General features: G+C 40.8%; 1 protein-coding gene across 1 annotated transcript in view; it reads right to left on the reverse strand.

Moving 5' to 3' along the window:
• Positions 1–21,534: 21,534 nt before the first annotated feature.
• Positions 21,535–25,398, reverse strand: part of SLC35F1 (solute carrier family 35, member F1) — a 413,530-nt gene continuing 409,666 nt past the window's right edge. Inside the window, exons 8-9 of the mRNA XM_011937350.1 lie at positions 22,445–22,670; positions 21,535–21,566 (exon numbers count right to left, since the gene is read on the reverse strand). Coding sequence (XP_011792740.1) covers positions 22,446–22,670 — 225 coding nt within the window. The 3' untranslated portion in view covers positions 21,535–21,566; position 22,445. The remainder of the gene's footprint in view (positions 21,567–22,444; positions 22,671–25,398) is intronic.

Consider the following 25,398-nt stretch of genomic DNA (forward strand, 5'->3'; position numbering starts at 1 on the left):
TGTAAATTAGTTCAACCATTGTGGAAGACAGTGTGGTGATTCCTCAAGGATCTAAAACCAGAAGTACCATTTGACCCAGCAATCCCATTACTGGGTATATACCCAAAGGATTATAAATCATTCTACCATAAAGACACATGCACACGTAAGTTTATTGCAGCATTTTTCACTATAGCAAAGACTTGGAAGCAACCCAAATGTCCATCAGTGATAGGCTGGATAAAGAAAATGTGCCACATATACACCATGGATTACTATGCAGTCATAAAAAAGGATGAGTTTATGTCCTTTGCAGGGACATGGAGGAAGCTCAAACCATCATCCTTAGCAAACTAACACAGGAACAGAAAACCAAACACCACATGTTCTCATTCATAACTGGTAGTTGAACAATGAGAACACATGGACATAGGGAGGGAAACATCACACATTGGGGTCTATTGGGAGGTGTGGGGGCCTAGGGGAGGGATAGCATTAGGAGAAATACCTAATGTCGATGATGGGTTGGTGGGTGCAGCAAACCACCATAGCACATGTATAGCTATGTAACAAACCTGCACTTTCTGCACATGTATCCCAGAACTTAAAGTATAATAAAAAAAGATTAATTTAAGAAAGGAGTTAGTAATTGTCATTTCCATATGAGTTTAACTCTTACCAGCAACTTCAGATCGTTGGGGGGAACTTAACGGTAGAAACATTCACTGACACAGTAGTATTTCTGAATTACCTTACATTTGGTTTTCAGAATCTGTAAACATGGTGACTGAAGCACACTGAGTATACAGGAGTCACTGCATAACATTTAATATGTTTCCAAAACATGGAAGGGGAAAAAAAGAAAAGAAGAGGCAGCCGCACCTAGTGGAAATGAACCAGATGGTTATCAAAAGCATACAGCACTTTCAAGAGGCAGAAAAAGAGAAAATACAGAAGAGGATCAGTGGGAGGGAAGATGGGTGCTATGGCTGAGCAAGGGAACTGCTTGTTACAATGGCTTAAACCCATTTTGGCCGCGGAGAGATGGAGTTGCACTAATGAGGTGGTAGCACACTGAGTGAGGCATATGCTTGCCCCCTTCCCCTCTCTTTCCTCCCATGGTGCTTGTATATTTTTAGCCTGTGGGGTTGGAATAATGAATACCCAAGTGAATGTAGTGTCGGAGGGAGATTTTTCTTGGCAAAATGGCAGCAAGGACTGCCAAGTATCTTCTAAAATGTAAACAAATCATCCACCTCCATCAGGGAAAGATTACACACAGTATTCCTGAGTCAGTGTGGGATTTTTCACCTGCTGTGGTTTGCAGTTTGAATTCTCCCCCATCATCACAAGCTTTACCACCTGGTATGTATTAAGCACTCCATTACTCTGAGAAATCATTGGTGTTCCAGCTGCTAGAATCAAATAATCAGGCGCAATTTAGGAAATAAAAATCTTCTCCCATTCCGCATAAACAAGTTAGAAGGATACTGTGGAAGTGCCACTGACTTGGGGGTCTGGATTTTCTTTTGGTTATATCACAAATCGCCACTCTTTGTATTTCTGCATTTACAGTTGTAAGGGAAGGGTGTGGGATTGAATGACATTTAAGATTCCCTGTGGCTCTGAAGCCTATGATCTATTGTTCAGTGTGATTCTAGGCTAGTTTGGGCAGAAAGCAGCTCAGTCTTCATATTCATAAAAACAAACTTCCAGAATTGCAGCATCCCCTTTCCCATGTTTTGGAATGTCTCTTTGCCCCAGGGTCACACAGTGCGCTTACCATGCTTCCTGGAAGCTCATGACTTTCCACTACAAAGTATGGATTCTCCCTCTCGCCAGGCCTCATAGGCTTACTATGTTCTAAAATGTACCTTGTTTGAAATATCTCAGTTTCTCCTCCTGACATCAACCTCACCCAAACTCATCTGTTTTCCAGCTCCTTTCCCCAGTCATACTCTCAGCCAGATAGTTTTTTAAGTGATACAATCAAAAAAATACCCTTTTAATGATTAGATGTCTATCTTTAGTATGGGCTTAACCCAAAGGAATGGTAGTGATTTCAGTTACTATTAATACAAATGACGAAGGGATAGTTTCTTGCACCTACAACCATTAGGGGACCCAAATTATATACATAAGCGACTGCCTACATGTAAAGGCTACTTATCTACAGGTAATTCAATCCAAGAAACATATATCAAACACCAGACATGTACATTTTGTTGTTGTAGACTCTGGTGGCATGGAAGGTATGTTGCAAAGATAAATAAGACAGTTCTTTCCTCGAAGCAACTTAAAATTAATTTAGCGCTACAGAATCTTGATGGATTTTATCTTAATGGATAGCATTAGATTTTTTTATTGCAGTAAAATATATATAACATGAAATTTACCATTTTAACCATTTTCAAATGCATAAGTCAGTAGCATGTAAGTACATCCATTGGATATTTTTATCCATGAAAACATATTCATTTGTTGAGAGTTGTAAGTTTGAGTGTATAATAATGAGTGTTATGGTCTTAATCTTACAGAGCTCACCTTCTAGATGTGACTCAGCCAAACAAACATGATAGGTCAAGAATTTTACGGCAGTCTGACTACCTTCCTTCTTTCCTTCCTTCATTTCTTCTCTCTTTCCCTTCCTTCTATCCTCACTCTGTTCCTAAAATAATCTACAGCAAATTATAAACACATACAAATAACAGGGTGAAATTAATGGAAATGTGTCAGGGCAAGTAAAGGCAAGAAAGCAAGATAGATCCAGAAGTGAGTTAGTACAGAAAATGCGTGCCTTAGAGTCTTGTAAACATGTAAGAGCCAGCCTTCAAGTTTTATTCTAACCCTCCCAGAGCCAGCTTAGCAGGGAAATATGATCTGTTACAAGATTCACAGTGTCCTGCTGGTGACATAAAACAAAAACAGGTGCTCAAGAGCACAGCTTTTCTGGATACTGAGACCAGAGGAAAAGTTCTCCTGTGGGTTGCAATTGAGAACATACTGCATTCATTCATGCAGTCTACACAGTAATGAATTTTTATGGACTTTCTCTTATTAATTCCTTAAATACAGATTAATGGCATTGCCCAAAAGGCCATTTCAGTGAAAGTGGAGTGAATCCAGTGCTCAGTGTCTGTTAACTTGGACTAATCCAGTTTAGATTTTAGAGAGTCTAGATGTTATTGTATTGAATGTGTGCCTGTGATATGAGAAAAGGAGGGAAGTATTGTTTAGGGCTACTCTAGTCTGTGATGATGAAGCCTCATTGTCTACATATAAGAGACTGCTAAGTTCTGTTTCTGTAAATGGGAAGGCCTAGTATGAAGTGCTCTTCCTAAAGTAGTACTAAGTGTAAGCTCAAAAGAGGAGAACCAGATTGCATGGCTTTTTGGTTCAGTGGAAGTCATTATCCACATCTGTCATGAAGTTATTTCTTCCAATCTTGAGTCTCAATGAAAGTCACATTAGGGTTTAGGTTCTACATGGACAGAAATGACCAGATTCTCTAGGAGTCTTAAAGATTAACTCATTTGTCATGAATTTTGGCCATTGAGCATTTCTAGTGTGAGGAAATCCCTTATTTCGAGAGTCGTGGTGCACGACAGGAACCACTGGAGAAGCCGTGAGTTGGAGGTGCTCTACCCCTTCCTTGTACCTGACTTGACTGAGTGTATATTCAGACTTTCGGACTTAAGCAAGTGGTGTAGTGATGAAGGGCCTGTGAGATTTGTTCCTCAGTGTTTCTTATGGTGGTTTACAACAGTGTCTGTGGCTAGTGACAGCATCCAGGGCAGCTGAGTGGAGTGGCCAGGGAGGTGTTCAGCAGCAGCTTCCTCTGACTGTGGAGTGGCCCGGGAGGTGTTCAGCAGCGGCTTCCTCTGACTGTGGAGTGGCCCGGGAGGTGTTCAGCAGCAGCTTCCTCTGAGACTGTGTCTTTACCTTGGGTTTTCTGTGTTTTGTGAGCTCAATTTTCCAGCCTCCTCACTGGGCTTCTGAGTTACCCTATATTTTCCCAATAATTCTTTTTCTGCTGAAGGTATCAGGTTGCAGTAAAGAATCTTGGTGATACAGCCCATAACCGATTCCTTCTCATGGAACTCAAAGCTAAGGAAAAGTTATTTTAGTCTTGTCCAATTTCTCCAGAAAATGATGCAGGGGTAAGCTGCGACTCAAGTTTTAGTTATCAAATTAGCCATGTTTTCCATGCTCAGCCATAACACACAGGCCAAACCTTAACTGGTAATAGGGAAAGACACAGTTTAGATGGAATATGTCGTTAGCCAACAGGTCTTTAATTTACAGAACTTACAAAAATTGGATAGCCTTTACTCGGGATCTAACTTGAGAGGACCACATCTGTAGCGCTGATGAAGGTAAAACAAATGATCAGAAATCAGAGTCCACATAGAGAGTAGTTCTGGAACATCTCTTAAGGGTAGAAACTCTTTCTTCAGAGTATTATGGTGGGCTTGAGAGCTTGATCTTACTCATCAAGTATAAAATCCTGGACTGAAAGGCAAGCATCCTAAGAATCATAACAGTCAGGTGGTTGGCTTTAACTTATGAAGATGAAAGAACAATCCCCTAAAATACGAACTTGGATCTGAATGTCTAAGTATTTACCTGCTGCATTTACAAATATGCCTTATGGCTTCATAACTCAAATCTATGTCTCCATCTTCATACAGCCTTCTCCTCTGTGTGTCTCTGTTCTCTCCTCTTCTGTCTCCTCTAAGGACTTTTGTCATTGGATTTAGGGCCCAACTCAGCAATCTAGGATGATTACATTTCCTTATTTGGATGCTTTTTCCAAATAAAGTGACACTTGCAGGTTCTAGGTAAACAGATTTTGGGGGGGCAACCACCATTCAACACACTACAGCACCATTTGGTCTGCCAGAGCCAGGCCTCTGTGTGAACGTAGGACAGTGTCTGTGGGCATCTATGCTGACCTGAGAGCTGACTGAGCTAGTGTTGGTTGTTTGGGTTCGGTGGGGGTTCCTCCTTCTCTCCTCAGTCCCCATTGCTGGGAAGGGCAGGCTGAGGCAGAGCATTAGGAACACGATAGCTCATCCCACCTTTGCTCCCAGCAGAAGCTTTTCATTCGCAACTGTCTGCATGGCACAAAAGAAAGTTCCCTATGTCCCCATTTTCTAAAGATTCCCATCCTTGCATTTATTTAAAGTATTAAAAATAATTTTCTAACTAACTCTTACTTCTATGGTGGCTTATTTTAGAGGTTCTCCACATTTATCACATTTGTGCATAGGAAAAATTTATTCAATAACTCGGGCATTTTAGATTGAATTACAAGCTACACAATTATTTGGCTTCACATTGTTTAAAAGCCCAATCTTTTTTTGACTCTTAAGTATGGTGTCATAAAAGGATTGGGCTTTTAAACAATGTGAAGCCAAATAATTGTGACTCTCTTTCCTTTCATTCTCAGGTCACATTTTCCCTTTCCCTTGGAACTAATTCTTGAAGAATGACATTGACTGTAACCTGTACCCACATTCATTTTTTTCCAGAGGAAATTGCAATATTTGATGTCTAAGTATTCAATATCAAGTGTTCCTTAAAATATCTTCTCAAGAGGCAGAAAAGGATGTAGAAATTACAGTCAGCTCTTGACTATAGACCACCCACATTCCCATTCTCTAAAAACTGTCAGGGGTAGACTGAAGAAGGAAGAGGAATCAAAACTCACATCTACCAACTTTGCCACTTGTTAGGCCTCTGGAAGAAACATCTTGCGAGGAAAAGCCTGGAGTTATTGACTAACATGAATGTTTTAGTGTGATCTGCACATTTCACTCTTTCTAAATCATTTGTATCTCATATGTCAGGTGACAGGAAGCTGGGCTTCATTTTGATATTCTAAGTTTGAAAATTCCTCAAAGACTGAAATGTGGGTATAATATGAAGGATATTAAAAATTATGAAAGTTTGTCCCTTATCTATTTCCTTGAATTCCTACTTTTCATTACATTTATTACTTTTCTTTTTTAGTTTCTTTTTTTTTTTTTTCAAGACAGGGTCTCACTCTGTCACCTAGGCTGGAATACAGTGAGATGATCTCAACTCACTGCAACCTTGACCTCCCTAGGCTCAGGTTATTCTCCTTCCTCAGCCTCCTGAGTAACTGCAACTACAGGCATGTTGTAGAGCTCCCCAGGCTCAGGTGATTCTCCCACCACAGCATCCTAAGTAACTCAAACTACAGCCACCATGTCTGGCTAATTTTTCTATTTTTTGTAGAGATAGGGTTTTGCCATGTTGCCCAGGCTGGTCTTGAACTCCAAAGCTGAAGTGAGTCACCCCCATCAGCCTCTCAAAGTGCTCGGGTTACAGGCATAGGCCACTGTGCCTGACCTATTACTTTTCTTTTTATTCCAGAAGAGGATCATCTCCTGGCATGATGTGTGAGTCTGTGGGTGTGATGGTTAATACTAAGTGTCAACTTGAGTGGATTAAAAGACGCAAAGTACTGATCCTGGGTGTGTCTGTGAGGGTGTTGCCAAAGGAGATTAACATTTGAGTCAGTGGGCTGGGAGAGGCAGACCCACCTTTAATCTGGGTGGGCACCATCTAATCAGCTGCCAGCATGGCCAGAATATAAAGCATGCAGAAAAACATGAAAAGGCTAGACTGGCCTAGCCTCCCAGCCTACATCTTTCTTCCATGCTGGACGCTTCCTACCCTTGAACATCAGACTCTAGGTTCTTCAGCTTTGGGACTTGGATTGGCTTCCTTGCTCCTCAGCTTGCAGATGGCCTATTGTGGGACCTTGTGATTGTGTGTTAATACTTAATATATATATACACACACTATCAGCTCTCTCCCTCTAGAGAACCCTAATACAGTGGGGATAACACTGATGAGTCACCAAAGAGGTGAAAATGCTTCTTAAAATTTGTGTTTAAGAATTTGTATTAACTCTTTTACGGAACCTTCTTTTTCAATATGGAAGTGTGTTTATTTTATATGATAGTTAAGCTGACAAACCCTCAACTGTTCTTCATCAATAGTGCTGGAAAGTAATCACACTCAGTTCATATTACTAGGAAATCCTGTCTCTTTTTTTTGTTTGTTTTGTTTGTTTGTTTGTTTTTTTAAGACTTCATCACTTAGGGAAAAGATTCAATCCCAACTTAGTGAATTGCACACCTACTATGGCAGGACTGTAATAATTGAAGCTTTATCATGAAAAAGCATTCATGCTTCAGACATTATTGTTTCTAGAATGTACATTGTGCTGCATGCCAAGAAAATCTAGAAATATCTATTCAATAAGAATATTTCATATCATGTTCAGGGAGCTTCCTTATTAATGTTTGCATTCATTTTATTTAAAAATAAGTTGCAAGCTTGATTTCAAGGGTTATTTCACTTTTACGTAAGTATAGAGTCCATTGTCCAGGCCCAAGATAAATTGTTTTCTGATTTTCCTTTTTATCAGAATTTGATGTTCTGGCTGAGTAATTTCTTTAAGAGATAGTGTTCATCAATATTGTCATCCTACTTCGTATTTTTCACATAGAAATGTTTACTTCTTCTCTATAGATTGTTCTCTGTGCCCAGATTTCAGTAAATGGCCATTGGTTTATTGGTTAAAAGTTAGTCATTCACCTCCCTGTATATTTATGAAGGGGATAAATAATTTTTAAAACAATATGTTTTTGTTTTATTAAAAAACATGCTTCCTGGCCAGGCGCGGTGGCTCAACCCTGTAATCCCAGCACTTTGGGAGGCCGAGACGGGCGGATCACGAGGTCAGGAGCTCGAGACCATCCTGGCTAACACGGTGAAACCCCGTCTCTACTAAAAATACAAAAAAAAAAAAAACTAGCCGGGCGAGGTGGCGGGCGCCTGTAGTCCCAGCTACTCGGGAGGCTGAGGCAGGAGAATGGCGGGAACCCGGGAGGCGGAGCTTGCAGTGAGCTGAGATCCGGCCACTGCACTCCAGCCCGGGCGACAGAGCGAGACTCCGTCTCAAAAAAAAAAAAAAATGCTTCCTGGTGATTATGTGCCAGGTTTTGTCTTTCAAAGACGTTTAAGGTGGTACCAGAAGCATAAATGTGGTCAAAATTCTACCTCTAAGTCAGAAATCTTCCAATGAATCCCTTTTTCCTTAATGTAGTCAGAGTTGCTTCTGTTGCTTCAGACAAAAACAACTGTCTCATGTTCTTTCCAGTCTTACAGAGTTTATACTCTAGTGGAGAATATGGATAATTAAAGAAATATAGTAAGATATACTGTGGGTTCAATTTTGAAGCCCACGGTTTCTCTTCCACAGAAATTTACATTCTCTTCTCTAAAGACAGAGAGAGGCAAAATCTGCAGCGCCAGAAAACCTTGAGGCAGACTGTAAGACTGTCCCCAAATCCTGAGACTCAGTGTAGAAACCACAGATCAGGTCTAAAGTCCCATCTGATTCTTGGTTTCCATCAGCTTCCTTCCTGCATGTTCTACCACCTGAGACAGGCCACCCCATACTGGGTCAGCTGTGACTTTTAGGAAGTCCTTCTTTATGTTGAGCTGAAATTTGTCTTCCTGAACTTCCTCTTCTTGGTTCTAGTTTTATCCTTTGTAGACTGAACAAGTCTAACATGTCTTTCTTCTTCATTCAACAAAGCTTGCTGGGTGTCTGCTCCAGGTCAGACACTGCGCCAGATTGTGCCTAATGAGCTGCATTTTCCACAGGGTTGGGAGGGAGGATACTGACATTAGCCAGTCTATTTTTTTTTTTTTGAGACAGAGTCTTGCTCTGTCACCCAGGCTGGAGTGCAATGGTGCCATCTCAGCTCACTGCAACCTCTGCCTCCTGGGTTCAAGCAATTCTCCTGCCTCAGCCTCCCGAGTAGCTGGGATTACAGGCACCTGCCACCACACCCAGCTAATTTTTGTATTTTTAGTAGTGACAGGGTTTCACCATGTTGGCCAGGCTGGTCTCGAACTCCTGACCTCGTGATCTGCCTGCCTTGGCCTCCCAAAGGATTTCAGATGTGAGCCACCCTGGCCAGCCAGTTTTTAGAAGGGAAACAAGAGCTAAGAAGGCAGAGAACCGTGGAAGCATGCACCGGTGGACTAGACCTGTACCTCACCTGGGAGCCAGGGAAGGTTTCTCTAATAAGTGACGTTTAACCTGAGCTCCCAAGGATGAGTGGGAATTATCTAGGCAAAATGAGAGGAGGGGAGAGTCTTCCAGCAGGGGAGAAAGTGCCACGGCCCTGGGGCAGGAAGGAGCAGGATGTGTTCAATGAACTAAAAGAAAGCCAGTTTCACTGAGGTACAAAAGCAAAGTGGAGAGACATGGGAGATGAGATTGGAGAACAAGGTGGTGATTCTCTCATACTGGCCCTTGTGTACCATGGTCAGGGCTTTTGAATGTCATTCATTTGTTCATTCATGAATTCATCCACTCATTCAACTGATGTTTGTTGAGATCCCTCAATGTCCTGGGTACTCTTACGCGTGCTTGGGATAAAGGAGGGAACAAAATGGACAAGATTCTTGCCCTAAGGAAACTTACATTCAGGTTTGGGGAGAAAGACAAACAAAATGTGTACTGTGTCAGAAAGTCATAGGTACTATGGAGAAAACAGGGAAGGAAACAGAAGTGTGGGGGTTGAGGTTTTATCTTAAGGGTAATGTGAGCGGCCCCCGAGAGTTGTGCAATAGGATGACGCTGCCATGGACAGCCAAGAAAATGCATTAAGTGGGACTATGACTGGATGGAGATTGTGCTTTAGCTTCTGAGTGGAGAATGGATCAGAGACAGGCTGAGTAGGAGGCAACTATTCAGGTGAAAGATAAAATGAGCTGAAATTAGGATCATGCCAATGGGGCGTGGGGACAAGGGGACTGATTTGGTGACATTTAGGAGGTAAATATTTCTTGTCTGGCTTGGCTAACCAGGAAATAAACATTCCTACTCATTTAAGGGCCTATATGTGTCCATTGAAAGTCTGAAAAAGACTACACCAAAACTGACTTATTTTGTGAATAAAAGTAGTTGTGTACATAAATATTTATTTTCATAATTGCTGTTGGGGTTCCAAATATCAAAAAATATACCAGGAATAAAAGTTGGCTTCGCTGGCCCCATGTAGATATATAAATAAACATGAAGTTTCCAGGGCAAGGTCATGATTTATGGATGGATACTTCTAAATCTGGTCTAGATGTTTTTATTACTTGCCTAGGGGAAGAGGCTGAGAAAAACTGAATGTTAGTGCTTGAGCTGTAGCGTCATCATTTATTCTTGCTCTATTTTAGGCTTATTTACAGGCCCAGGTGGGGAATTTCTGCCTGATGCTGGTAGCATGTTGGCATTGGTGATGGCACCTCAGGCCAAGTCTGCGGAGCAGTTAGGGGGTCAGAGCGTCTGAAAACATCACTGCCTCTGAGCTTTCTAAGGTGAAAAAATAAACAGTGGAGCCAGGGTAGGCAGGCAAAGCAGAAATGAGCCCTTTAGCACTCACAGCAATTCCAACTTTTCTTTTTGTCCTGTCTCAAATACTTCTTGAGTGGTCAGAGACACACTGCCTTTGGTCTGCAGTGAATTCTCATCTTACCTCAAATTTCATGTATTTGCACTTGGACTCCATTACGTGCAAGCAGGAAGAATAAAGAATACCAATCTCAGCAGGGCACGGTGGCTCACGCCTGTAATCCCAGCATTCTAGGAGGTGGAGGTGGGCGAATCACCTCAGGTCAGGAATTTGAGACCAGTGTGGCCAACGTGGTGAAATCCTGTCTCTACTAAAAATACAAAACTTAGCCGGCACCTGTAATCCCAGCTACTTGGGAGGTTGAGGGACTAGAACTGCTTGAACCATGGAGGTGGGAAGGAGCTTGGTATCCTATGGTGAGTGAGGGGAGAGGAGAAAAATGCAGGTGTGAAACAAAGCAGGATCCAGGTTCTGTGGGTCCTGCGAACCATGGTAAGACATTTGAATTTTATTCCAGTAGCCACAGGAAGACACTGGAGAGGTTTACACAGGAAAATGACAGGATGTAATTTACATGTTAAAAAAGAAATTCTTGTGTAGACAATGGATTATAGAGAGGTAGACAGGGGAAAGCACCTAGGATGCAGTTCCCACAGTTCAGGATAGAGAGCAAGGTGTCTTGGACCAGGGTAACAGAAGCAGTTGTGGCCAGGCATCCCATTCAGGACCGGAGTTGTAGGAGAAGACTTACTGGTGCACTGGATGTGGGTGCTGATGACAAGAACAAAATCGACGATGCATCTGTGGTGGCATCTGAGCCACCAGGTAGATGGGGAGTTGTAAAGTGATAGGGGGAGGCCTGGAGGAGGAACAGGTTTGGGGGGAATCGAGAGTTCTGTTTTGGACACATTAGGTTTGAGAAGTCTATTGGACATTCACATGGTGACGCTGAGCAGGAGGAGAGAGGTCTGGCTGGGGATGCCAACGTGTGAGTCATGGGCAGGAAGCTGGTGTTGAAAGCAGTGAGAGTGAATATAAATTATACGGAGAAGCAAACTAAGCACAGAGCAGGGGGACCCCAGGGAGTCGTTATGGGAGAGAAAGAAGATCCTACACAAGATCCAGGCAGGAGCGGCCTGTGAGGCGCAGGAACACCACATGGTGGTTCCACAAACCTCAGGAAAAGCAGTGTTTCCAGAAGGAGGGTGTGGCCAGCTGAGCCAGGCTGCTGAGAGGTCAGGCAGTGAGGGGGAAGAACCCAGAACGAGGTGCAGATAAGATGTCGGGGCTGGGGAAGGCCACGTTGCCGCCTCAGCAGGAAGCAATGGGACCTGTTGAAGGAGTCAGGGATGTCACTCCTGACTATGTCTTCCTACTTCTAGAGTTAATTTTTTTTTTTTCTGTTGGCCAATAAATTGTTTGTTGTTTTATTTTATTTTCTTCAGACTAGCTGTTTTTGTTGGTACCACACGAAAAGGAGTTTTCCAGTCACCCATTTCCCATATCAACGGTGAGCTGTTGACATAGTTGGCATAGGTTTCTTCACTAGCTGATTTAATCATTTTAACATAACTGACTTTTGACTTGAATTCATTCACTTCATTGCTCTTGTAGACACTTCTTATCACTGTGTTTTTGTGGATAGCTCCTCAAAGATTTTGTCAGATTAAACCCTTTTCTCAGCTATCGTCAGACATTTTGTATAGAGCACACTCTGTTGTCTTTGCAGTCAGACATGCTTGGGTTGGAATCCTGGCCTCATCATTTGCTGGCTGTGTAACCTTGGCCATTTTGTGTAACCCATCTACGCCTCCGTGAACTCATCAATAAAAATGGGGTACAAGTTCAACTCCCCCCCCACTAGGGTTTCTTTGTAAATGAGACAATCTCCACAATGCTTAACCCAGTGCTTAGCACACAGTAGAATAAATGATACTGGTTATAGCTGCAACTACACAGAGATCTATAATGCACTCGCTGAAAATTTGAACCAGGGTTCTCCAAGACTGGCAGTGAGCAAAGAGTATCTAAGAGACAGACGCCTTGAGGTCTGACGCCGAGGGCGAGGTTCATCCTTACCTCGAACATCTTGCAATAATGACTGCAGCTCCACATGATCCCCCAAGTGACAGGACGGTCTCCATTGTCAATTGTCAATATCAGAGGACCAGGGCTTGATTTTATAAAGGAAGCAACTGGGTTTTCTTTAGAGATGCAAATGGAAACGTTAGATTTGGCATGTTCCAGGGATTTCATTTGCTCAACTGAAAAGGGCATTTCATCACCCTAAGCTCAACTCTCAGAGTTACATTCAGGAGTGAGGAATGTAACCTGACTGCTTTGTTCTCAGGCATTCATCTCATTCTGAACCATGGGATGCTGGGCCAAATCAATGCCTTTGGTCTTGTTATTAGTTGGTCTTGTGCTTCCCAGAGAAATCTTGGCACCCTGAGTTGACATCTTTGCTGGAGACTGACAGCTGGAATGAGATGTTCAAGTGAAGAACATGAAGAGAAACACATGTCTTTAAAGTAAAAATAGACCTTGTTACTGGATCAAGTTACAGAGGAGTAGAGGTGGAAGAATTTTCGAATTTTCTTCCTTGGAGGAAATCTTCACCTAGTGTTCATAACTCAAATAGGACTTAATCTGTAAGCAAGTAGCTTAAAGATGGTCTCAAGTCCACACGTAGAGATAGGTTTTGGATTTCTTTATGATACCTCCAAACAGGAACACTATCAGGGGTAATTATGGGCTAATAGAAGGTGCCCCAGGTTATCTCGATTAACCTGGATTCTCTTCCCATCATCTTGAGTTTGCCTCCATGGGAGGCATGGCACATGGCTTTGCTGGCACCTTTTTTACCACACAGCTGAACATGTGAGCTGAACTAAGTCTGTCAGGATCCCTGTCTACCCCTGTCCATTTCCTGCAAGTCAGCCAGTCATGGACAGAACCTGGATTGGTGAAAAATATCTCACTTTAACCAAAACTCCTATTTAGGTTGGTTTTGGGGCCTAACCTTATTAACTTCTTGGATCTTCGTTGTTAAAATTAACGTTTTTATTTATAATTTCGTTCTTCTAATGATTAAAGCATATAAGAAAAAGGGAAAACTTTCAGTTCATTGTAATCAAGATAGCATAGAAGTCGGAATTACTTGCTATATATTATAGTCTCTACATTATTCCACCTGGTCATAGTTTCCCCTCAAGAATATTTCTTTGGATGAATTAAAAAGTAATATAATAATTTTTTTTGAAATGTTGGAAGTAAAAATATAAGAGAAAGATAAATTAAAATAGCTAATGATTCCATTGAAGAAAATAATGTCCATTTTCAGGACAGATGGCATGTGCCAACTTCACTATCAGTAAAATATTTCACAGTATTCTGCTAATGTGGGAATCTTATAGTGTTGACAGGAAAGGACATTGAAAAAAATAGTAATTTTTAATCTTTTAAGGCCATGATTTGGTTTTAAAATATTGTCATTCAGGAGCCAGAGTGTTTTCATTTAATGAATATGTAGTGTGATTATTATTATTTTTTTTTTGAGACAGAGTCTCGCTCTGTCACCCAGGTGGCTGGAGTGCAGTGGCACAATCTCGGCTCACTGCAACCTCTGCCTCCTGGGTTCAAGTAGTTCTCTGCCTCAGCCTCCTGAGTAGCTGGGATTACAGGCGGGCACCACCACGCCTGGCTAATTTTTGTATTTTTAGTAGAGATGGGGTTTCACCATGTTAGTCAGGCTGGTCTCAAACTCCTGACCTTGTGATCCACCTGCCTCAGCCTCCCAAAGTGCTGGGATTACAGGCATGAGCCACTGTGCCTGGCTGCAGAGTGATGTTAAAAAAGCTAATTTGATTCAATTTTTTAAAACAAATGTTCATAAAGCCTAGAGACAATATCTGAGATATATTCATGCTTAGTGGAGTTTTCTCCTTTTCTTAAATGAATTTTAAGATAAAAGATCAAAGATGGTTACAGTTAAGTTCTAAAGTAAAGAAAACCATTTTCTTGAAATGCTCAAAGAAGCTGTCACCATGAATGAACTAGTGAAGTAGAAAGGCCAAGCTGAGAAGATGGCAGCAAATGTGGACTGCTGCAGTGAAGCTGGGTCAATCATTTTAGGAAGAATAGACACAAATCATACGAAGGTGCCAGAAAGCAGACGCTACTGCAATGGCATTAGAAATAGATGGGAATTACGCGGTAGCCAGAAGAAGATACTCTACTTTATCATGATAATGGAAATAATGAAAATTGCATTAGTACATAAAAGTCTATTTCTTTACAATGTCAAAAGTGAAGGAAAAGAGATTATGTTACAGAAACATTACAGACCAAAGGAAGCCATTCAACCAACTACAAGGGAAATTGTTGGAAGGGTGTTTTTACCAAACACACACACACGCACACAAAACAACAACAACAACAAAACAAAAAGCACCTCCCTAACCCGAGAGTAGGAGGCAGTGGCCCTATAGTGTTCCTATTCAGAGGATTGTAAAGAGACTCTGGTGTACTTCTCAGGACAGGTAGGGACAGCTGTTGCTTTTAAAATTTCAAAGCTCCAGTGATCTTGACCTCTTGCTCGATGATTTTCATCTCCCCACATCCTTACCGCTTGACCCAGTGGTTCATGTGGCTCAGCAGGAAAATAGACACTCCTTCACTTTACAGTCAAGTTTGGTTTTCATTCAGTGGCAGCTGAATTTTTTTCTAAGGGCAGCAGCCTCACAAAAGATGCTGACCTGATACAGGCCATTGGCGAATATAGTGAGTGGCAGCTAGTGCACGTCTAGGGATGAGAAATCCCCGTAGAAGCAGTGGACTCTCAACCCCGGCTTCGGCAGTTACAGATGGACAGTTGCAGCTCTAGTGGCATGTCTGGTTTGGGGAGTCACATGGGCAAGGCCAGTGCCAGCGACCCCTCTGACACTTGTGTGTTGAGTAGGAATAGCAGTGGGACAATTCCCCACCTGCCAATTTTCCTAGAAGGACTCAATCCAGAAGGACAAAAGCAATTCACCATGGGCATGTACCACATGTTTTTTCTTTCTTCTTTCTTTGGGATTATACTTAAAAGTTGGTTGGCAACAGGGATCCTTCCTAAGGACCTCTTATCCAAGTGCCTGAGAAGCTGCTCTGGGCCGCTTAGCAGGAAGGATCTACATTCTGCTCTCTGACTTTCATTTCTAGTGATCACAGAGCAGCCTTCCTAACTAAGGACTTACACACTATTGTGTTATCTGCAGAATTTTGCCAGTTGTGGATAAGGCTGTTGCTTCTCAAGGCTAAACATCTCTCTTTCTAGCTAAGCCATCTTCACACATGCCATAAAATGACTGGACTTGAGATTTTTCAACAAAATGATCTCCAATTCCTCCAGCTTTCAAATTCTGTGTCTAAGCTTGTGACTAAAATGAAATGAATTTCATGTTGTTTGGAAATCATGACTGTGAATTGAAAAGCAAATAAAAAGTGAAATCTTAGTCTTCAACTAAGGATACCAAATTCCCCACGTTGAGTTATCCTCTATCCCTGACAATTTTCCTTTTAATTAAAACACAGCCTGATAAGCGGAATCTTGGGGAACATAAAGCAGTTATGTGATTCACTCAACCATTTGTATGCAAGTGTGACCTATTTAGCGTTTAAAATCCTATTTAATGCCAAAAACCACATTAGAGAATTCAAACAAAAGCTCACAGGGAGTCCCATAATGACACTGTTTTGATTATTCCAGTGATTAGCTCATTTCCTCTCTCTTTAGTAATTTCATTTAGAATAGTAGTCATTTTAAGAGCAAGTAGATTTTCTTATTGCTTTACCAGTTTGCTGTGAAATTGGCAAGTGGCCAACCGTCTGTGAAACTGCAATTATTACTGTTACTTAAAATTTATCAAACCTCTTCAGGTGCTATGGAAGTAATTCTCCCTGCCTATAAAGACAAGGCCAAGAAAGGCATTAATGAGACCCAACTTTGCACAAAAACAGACGTTATCACCCCATGTTCCAACCTACTAGCCCAAAGTTCCGGAACTGGTATTTGTGGACCCTGCTGGGAAGAAGTTGAGCGAATGATGGTTTTGATCGACCGCCACAGGCACCTACTCTTCAGTGCCCGGGAATCTGTTGCTTCCTCTCATGGGAGCTGTGCATTCATTTGTGCAGGCATTTATTTGTCATCAGCATTTCTTGAAATGGATGGGTGTGTAGGCTTCTACTGTAATTTATGAGTAATTGTAAACAATTCCAGCAGTACTGCCTCTTTTAGGGTCACCTGTGTCTTTCTTGCTTGTTTACATTTTTACACATGTAGCAATGAAACAGCGGGGAAGATGCTTGTGATACCACCACTGGAACTCCTCTCATTGCTCTACCAACCCTGGCCATAGATGATTCAAAGAAGGAGGTCTGAACAGTCAAGCTGAGGCCAGCGTGCTGCCCTCCAGCACTAAGAATCTACAAACACCCTTACCATTGTGAGCAGGTGGTTGCCTCCACCCCGCCGTTCTGCTGCAGACAGTGGCAGCTAGTGGCCTCCCAGGGGGAGGGCAGGACCAGTGCACTTCTTAAAGCCAGTGACCACACAGGCAGGTTCATCTGGGATGGACCAGGTCTGCACCTGTTGTCCAGGCATCATTATTGAGTGCCTACTTTCACTTTTGAAAGTGTCAACCATTGGGTAATGAATTGCATACTCAGCTTACTTCATGTCCCCTTGTAGCTCTGTCATCTATTATGTGACCTAACATTTACATTTTTAACCTATACCAGCAGTATGAGGCAGTGAGTTCAGGAAGATTATTCTCCATTGTGTAAAGTAATATTTACCTTTATCTGTCCTGAAATTCTTCTTCAAGCGTTAAGGGGTTGGTCCCAGCTCTAATGCTGAGGCTCAGTGAACAAGCTCATTTGCATGCTTTTACCGATTTTAGTTTTGTCCACACCGGGCCTTTGTCCATCCAGATGGATGGCCCTAGTCTTAGAGCCTATTCGCAGAGACCTCCACCCTGATCATTAGCTTTCCTTGTGAATCAGGCTGCAGTGGTGTTTGGAGGCAACTTGTCTGGCTGTCTGAGAAGTGATGCACAATGGTTTGTCCTTTCAGGCACTGATGAAAGGCCATCTGGTAGGGGAAGGGCTTTCCAGCTGTATTACAATTTTTTTGAATTAAATGTTTTTTCTTTTCCTTTTTTTTTTTTAGCCACATAGACAATGAAAGGACCTGCCTAGCAGGTGGCTCACAGTGAACCCTCTGTTTATGCTTGCAGAAAGAAGAAAGAAAAATAAACAAAAGAAAAAGAGAAGAAATCAAGGAAAAAAGGAAGAAAAGAAAGGTAAGTGTATATACTAAGAAGGAATATTATAAATTCAAAACACTATTTGCAGGAGAAAACAAAACAAAACTTTGCTTTGTTATTTCATAACTTGGGCCTGAATTTGAAGGGCCAAATATTGTAAGCGATTGTAAAATATTCCCTAGAAGGGTGCATTTAAGTGGACATGGTGATTTCTTCCTTTCCAAGGCACAGGAATTTTACAGAAAAACAAAGTACTCAAGAGTAATAGAAGAAGAAAGGGAACATTTTGTAATAGAATTCTTACCCTTGTGCTTTGTATTTATGGTTTAGAAGCTTGATTCCTTTAAAACAAGATGTATGAGTGTCTTCCATGTGCAAGGTGTTTTGCTGGGCACTGAAAACATACAAACTGGATCTAATTTCAGCTCCTGTTATTTTAGACATTGCGATTTGTTTTCTTGTGGAACATCAAGACAAGAAATTACAGCCTCTTCCTGCTGAATTTTACTCGTTTCTATTTTTCTCGCACGCTAATAGTCATGAGAATCACTCAAGTGCTTCCTTATCTTACTATTGCAAGAACTTTCAAGTTCTTTAGAAAACCCAGTTATTTCTCTTAAGAAAACAAATCTTAATTCATTGGGGAAACATGACATACATTTATTGTATATACGATCTGAGCCCCCATCAACTGGAATGGCTGGACATTTGGACAGAGGCTAGGCTGAAGTTCAACTTGATTTCGTCTTTGATGAAAGAGCTTACTAAATGGAAGTAAACAGTACTTTAGAGAAAGATTTACATTTTTTTCAAGGAAAAAAACTTATTTAAACTGAGTGTCACATTTCTCAAGCAAATTATTTATGTTAAGTACATGCTATTCCAACTATTTATAAAACCAGCTCATGATGGATCTCAACCTGAGAACACTTTATAAAGCACTTAGTGTGCTACAATTCCTTTTTTCCTGAGAAATGAATGTTTTCTTTAAATATTATTCTTAATATATAACTCAGACACACAGTCTTCTTGGCTTATTTAATTTTTGAGGTCTGATTGCAAAAATTGACAAGAACATGTCAATGTATTTACAATCTAGGTACTTATGGGGTTGCAAAGTGACAGCAGCTAGTGGAGGAGGGATGATTATAAGATGCTGTGTAAGTTCTGAGCAGAAATATGAGGAATCTCTGCTTCATAAACATTGCACCCTGGAAGAATGCTCATCCGTTAAGTCTGTTGTGTGCCAAGGCCAGCGTACACAGAACTTTCTTCTTTATGAGGAACCCTTTCTTGGGGGTAAATTTATATTGTCTTACATGTGTTTTAAATGTGGGCTTGAAGCCCCAGAGCATTCTTATGTACCCAGGTAAATAATTAACTTTGCAAACTATGAACATGTTTAATTTGGCTTTTGAAACTATAGTTCTGAGACCAATTGTGCCCTTCCTAATTTGGAAATATTTTCTTTCTGGTTTTTATTTTGACATGTACCCAGCCATGTACTTTTGTTGCTATTTCTAGCATCCCAAGGGAGCTGCTTCCATGGTTGTCATAGTGCAGACAAACACAAAAGAAAACCAAGAATTCAGTGCTTTCATAAAGCATTTATTTTTATTTGAAAACATTATACAGGCATTACATTGCCACAGCCAGTCCATAGGGGAGCATGCAAATATCAAAAATGGACAGTTTGTTGAACTTATCGGTGTAAATTTTTTTTGGTTCGTATTTTCCATTTGTAGTGTTGTCAGAATTAGTGTGCTTTGTTATGTAGCTTAACAATAGAATCCTACCCATGGGGTAAAATCTGTACTGGTAGCTAGCTGGGGACTACTAAATAGTTATAAATCAAAAAGAAACTCAAAACAAACAATACTACACACTTGTCAAAAGGTTAATAGCACAAGTTAGCAATATCTAAACTAAACATTGAAACAATTTCATGGGACGTGGTGGTGCAAATTTTTCCACTGCCTGGTCACCTGGTCATGTATTTCAGAGTCTGTAGATGCGGGAAGGTCTGACCAAGGCAAGCGCTGTCCCCGGTGCGAGTTTTCACTGAGGAAGTGACAACCACCACTTGATCTCTAGCAGGGTTTAGGAGAATTGTGGTTTGCTTTTACCCGATCAAATTCTGCACAAATTGCTAAAGTCTTATTCATTGAGGAGAGATTGATTGTGGACTTAAAAACTGAAATTTTTGCTGGTGTCTACTGAGGCTATGAAATCTCAGAAACTAAAACAGCTAAAGTTAATGTTGTCCTACTCCCATTTCCCACCCTATTCCCAAAGGATCAATGTTTTTTACACGGAAAAAGAATTTGTTCTTTGCAATTTTTTTTTTTTTTCCTGAAGGGTCAGTCTGGAACTCCTGATCTTGAACAATTCAATATATTATCAACCTTTCTAAATGGAGACAAACCAACACATTGAGGTCACCCAGGGACATGAAAGTCTCAGTACAAGGGCACTGAATGATAAAGGGTCTACAGCGAATTCATTTTAACATTCACACTTGGTTTCCATACAATGGAGTCGATTAAAATATCCTAGAAAATAATTCAGATGGCAACCTTTAGCCATCTGTTGATTGCAAACTTTTTGGAAATTTATATTTTTAAAAAACTTCAGTCTACTGAGTGGACTTGGAAATAATTTCATCCACTTACTTCTCACAAGACTTTGCTAAGTGTCTACAAATTAATGTCATAAAAATGAATCAAAGACGAAAATATCTGGCTTAAAATAAATACTAAAAATGCAATAAATCAAGCAAATTATTCAAACCAAAGGAATGTAAACACAAAAATAAAACCACAGTCTTTAAAGGTCTTCGGATCTGAATGGACAAAATATTCAGAGAAAGGTATTTAATTGGTTTAAGGGTAGCAGAGAGATGATGTTGGCACAGTTGTTTTGATTTGATAGAGCTTTAACGCTGATACTTTCCCCATGGAAAATAAAACATGTTTCCTAGGGGGCTGAACTGAGTTGACCATTACATCTGAATATCAGAGAAGAGAATTTTTCTTCTCCATCTCCAAGGGTAAGTCCACTCACCCAGTGTAGAAGGCAGGCAAAAAGGCAATGTGGGTGCTGACAGACAGTGTGGGATGCTTTTGCCTGCCAGATTTAGGCCTTGTACAGGCACTCTGGGATCAGTCCTTCTACCGTAGTCTGTCCTTTTACTTTCCAGAGACCCCACTGGTGTTTTGCTTTGCTTGCTTGTGTAACATACATTGATTTAAATTGCCCAATGTCTCATAAACATGTATTTTTCCCCTATAAACCCTGTAACTCCATTGAGGATCTTTTTGAACGGTATTGAAGTCAGCCAAACTAAGAGAGTACGTTACATACTGACACACAGAATCTATTCTAAATAATAGAGGTCTGTGGTGTTTCTTAATTTCCTGTGTTTGAAAAAAGGGCTATTTTAAGGGCAACAGATTAGACTAGTGACGTATCATTCATAGTCTTATCAGGATCCTGCAGTATTCTCTGTGTCCGTAAGAATGTTGTGTCAATATACCTGTTATCGAATGGATGCCAAATATGACCAAAATGCCAGACTTTTTCAATGATGACTTCGTTACCACTGCAAAGTGGCCAGATCAATGAAGCCATTTTCAAAGACTGCTCCACATCAGCACCTTGACTTTGTTAGGAGGTGGCACAACCAATGATTTTCCACAATAAAGGTAATTTCCATGCTGGTGTGTTTTTAAAAAGGTGTCAGAGAATTAAAAGGGCAGAGAACCATGGCTTTTTCCAGCGCCTTGATTAACTTCCATATTATCACTAAGGAAATCTAGAAAAAAAAGAAAAGATAGTTTTTGAAGAGAGGCTACAGGGAGGGGCAGAAAGATTTTATAATTATATATTGCCCTAAACACAAATGATATTATTTCTGGGGGCTCCCAAAAGCCACAGAAATGGAACAGTCCTTATCCTGTTATTACAGGGACTTATTAGCAGAATCCCGTGGCACAACAGAAAGGCAATGGCCTGGAGTAATCAGAGATCAAAATATAAAAAGGCTAAAATGTTTCTTTTATATCTATTCCTAGAATAGAGAATTATATGGTCAGTTGCCCCTCCCTACAAAGGTCACAGCACAAAATACTTATTGAGCAGGCAATCCAACAGGTAACAGAGGAAACCATTAGCCACCAGGTCCCTAGGATAAGGAAACTTCTCAGGGGTGGAGCTCCTGTGGCATGCATCACTCATATAGTCTGTGCAAAAAAATAAAGTATGACTCTTAAAAAGTGAATTGCCATAGAAAAGTGGGGTTTGTGTTGACTACATGTGGGTCTGGCAATAGTTTTCATCAGGAGTACAAAACATCCTCCTGAAAGTTGGTGTGATAACAGTAACAATGATAATAATACAAATCATAATAACAATAGTACTTGCTTTTGATTCAAAGGTTTTCACAGTAATGAACGCAGGGGAGCTGTGATCAGGATACACATTAGCTAGGCATCTTTCCGAGTCAGGTGGATTAGAGCCTGTGTCTCCAGTGATGTTGAGCTTGTTCCTTTCACAAGCTTTCAGAGGATTTGCTACCTTGCAGTCCACCTGTGTAAACTGCACCTAGTAAATACCTTTCTCTATGTACAATACAGAGATGATGGGCAAAAACATGGCCAATGAGTTGGCCTCAGTGGGCAGGGCGGGCCTCACCCTAGGCCACACGAACATGAGGCTCCTCTTCGGTCTCCTGGCCCAGGCTGGTGTAGGTGACTGAGGGTTCCACCTGAGCTGTGGTTGGTAAGTCCACAACAGGTCCTGAAGGATTGCGGAACTGCTTATACACTCGGGGGTCCTGGGCTATGTAGGTGGAGGTGGAGGAGTAGAGCACCAGCCCAATGAGGATGGTGAAGAAAGACAGGAGATAAAGTCCTGAAAACTAAAAACACACAACAGTGAAGTCATTTGATAGCCAGGGCAGAACCACTGACACATTAATGAGGCACAGAGAGATGTGAGCAGAGCTGCTTCCTCTCGGAACAGGCAGCGTGATGAGTTGGCCAATACACTTGATGGAGAATGAATTTTCTCCTCCTAAACTGGCTTGGGCCTATTGATTCCCCTTATCTTTCCCAGACCCCGTGGCTAACACAGAGGAACACTTCGCTAATCGTCTCTGAAGGGCCAATCTGAGGATCTGGTGTGGTGTGAGAACTAGTTAAGTACAACTTAAAATGCATCAAGTTAAAAGCAAAAAATCTCCAGTATCACTCAATAAAAAGTTGGTTGTTTGTGGCTTCATTAAACGTAGAGAAATACAGGTATCCCCTTTAGGGTTGTAATGAAGCCATAAACAACGAACGGCTCACTGACAGCTGCACCAAGGCAGTCTCGTTACACCTTAATCCAATTCAGACACTATCTGTCTTCCTAGTAGGAACTGTTATTGACTTTGGTAAATATCTTTGCAAGATTAGATTATCCTTGGACAGAAAGAAATAGTAAAACATTCCATTCCTGACCCACTGATCTATAAACAAAACCAAACAGGACTGTATATACAACATTCTGCTTCCTAATCTCCTTGCTTGACAATTGAGAGAGTTTGGGGAGAGAGGGAGAGAAAATACTGGTTTATACAAGTCGCAAGAATTTACGTATGTTTTTGGAAAATTACGACTTCTGGACCTTCTTGAGTAGTTACACTGAAAGTAGTTACTTCAGTAGTTACTGGGGAAAGAGTATGGTAACAATATGAGTATTGCCATTTCTTGTGTTTCATTCATTCATTCATTCACTCCTTCATTAAATGAATAGTTTCTTATATGCCTTCTCTATGTCAGACACTGAACTATGTACTGGGGAAAGAGAAATGAAAAATATGTTGATCCCTACCATGTAGGACTTAATTGTCTCAGTGGCCAAACAGGTACAGATAGACAAAAACAACACAATGCACTTACAGCATGCCAAAATCTCATTTCAGTCGATAGCTAATATCCCAGTCTTGACCACATCCTGTGTCCATGGGGAAAAAAAGGATCAATTTTATTGTCCCTTTTAATGCTAATACTGAAAGAACTAAAAACTGCTAAAAAGACAAAAATTAATTGGAAGTTGGAAGAAAGGAAGACAGGAAAATGACCCGGAGATCCTATAAAGTAAGTTACAAGGCTATAATAAAAAGCTAAAAGATGGCTCTAACTGTAGTTCAATAATAGGAAAGGGAGTCTTGAAAATGGCTCATAATAAAAGGTATCCCTGAAACTAAACGTCCCTGCTACAGTGTTGTTTTCTTTCTTTCTTTTTGCAGCAGCAACGGAGCTAAGACTAAAGATGCTTTTCTGATTTTCTTTGTAGAGCACTCCACACCCTGTCCCTCAATTCCTTTACTTTTCACATTGAAACCATATGATAACCCTACTTCACATGGATTTATGTACTAGACTCAGCTTGTAACAGCTTCACTTAATTAACTTGACATAATTCACTTTTCCCAATGAAAATAAATGTGCCTTATTTTTTGATTCATAAATTTGTAAAATAAAATGGTAGAAAAAGAAGAACACTAACAATACAGTCATGTATGATCTCAGAAAACCTATTTACACTCAAACTTGCTTCCTGAAATTCTATATTCAGGAGCTTCACCCTTTACCTGAAACTTCGGTGAATGAAATAGGTCTGTTCCTAACATTACCATCACTTCAAATATTTTATTAATTACTTTCACTTTCAAAACTCCACCCATACGTCTCTAGTTTCAAGCAAAGGGTCTTAGGTGTGAACCTGCCTCTACTGCAGCATATGGAGGTAGAGAGACGACGAATGAGCACTTTATAGTTATCCCTGCATTCTAACCACCAAGCTGGCTTCAGATCTCAGCTCTACCACCTTCTAGCTTCAATTCTGGACACATTTCTTAACCTTTCCAGGTCCAAGCTTCCTTATCAGTAAAGCACACCTATTAGCACAGTTTCTATCTTGCTGCGAACATTCAATTCACATTAGCTTCCTTCTTATTATCTTTTTGTTATTACTATAGCACTTATTTTATCACAGTAATACTGATATATCTTATAATAATCTGATATAATCATTGATTAAATTGTCTTTTTTTTTCTTTTTTCTTGAGACAGGGTTTCACCTCTGTCACCCAGGCTGGATGCAGTGGCACAATCATGGTTTACTGCAGCATCAACCTTCTGGGATCATGTGATCCTCCCACCTCAGCTTCCCGAGTAGCTGGGACTACAGGCACCTGCCACCATGCCTGGCTATTTTTTGTATTTTTTGTAGAGACAAGGGATTTGCCGTGTTGCTCAGACTGGTCTCAAATTCTTGGGCTCAAGCTGCCTGCCTGCCTTGGCCTCCCAAAGTGTTAGGATTACAGGCGTGAGCCACTGCACCTGGCCTAAATTGTCTTTTTTCAATAGTCTCTTGATTACGAGGTTGTGTCTTGTTTGACCAATGCCAAGTACAGAGCTTGGCACCATGTAGACATCTACTAAATATTATCTGCTATTTCTTTTTTTATCTTGAATGAATAATGGCGAAGTTTCAGCCTAAAAAAAGAAACATAATAAAAAAATCAGCCTGTACCAGTGGAGTAGTTCAAACATTTTAGCTTTTTTTTTTTTTTTTTTTTTTTTTTTTTTTTTTTTTTT

Source organism: Colobus angolensis, unplaced genomic scaffold (assembly GCF_000951035.1).
Source record: "Colobus angolensis palliatus isolate OR3802 unplaced genomic scaffold, Cang.pa_1.0 Scaffold100, whole genome shotgun sequence".
Lineage (NCBI taxonomy): Eukaryota > Metazoa > Chordata > Mammalia > Primates > Cercopithecidae > Colobus > Colobus angolensis.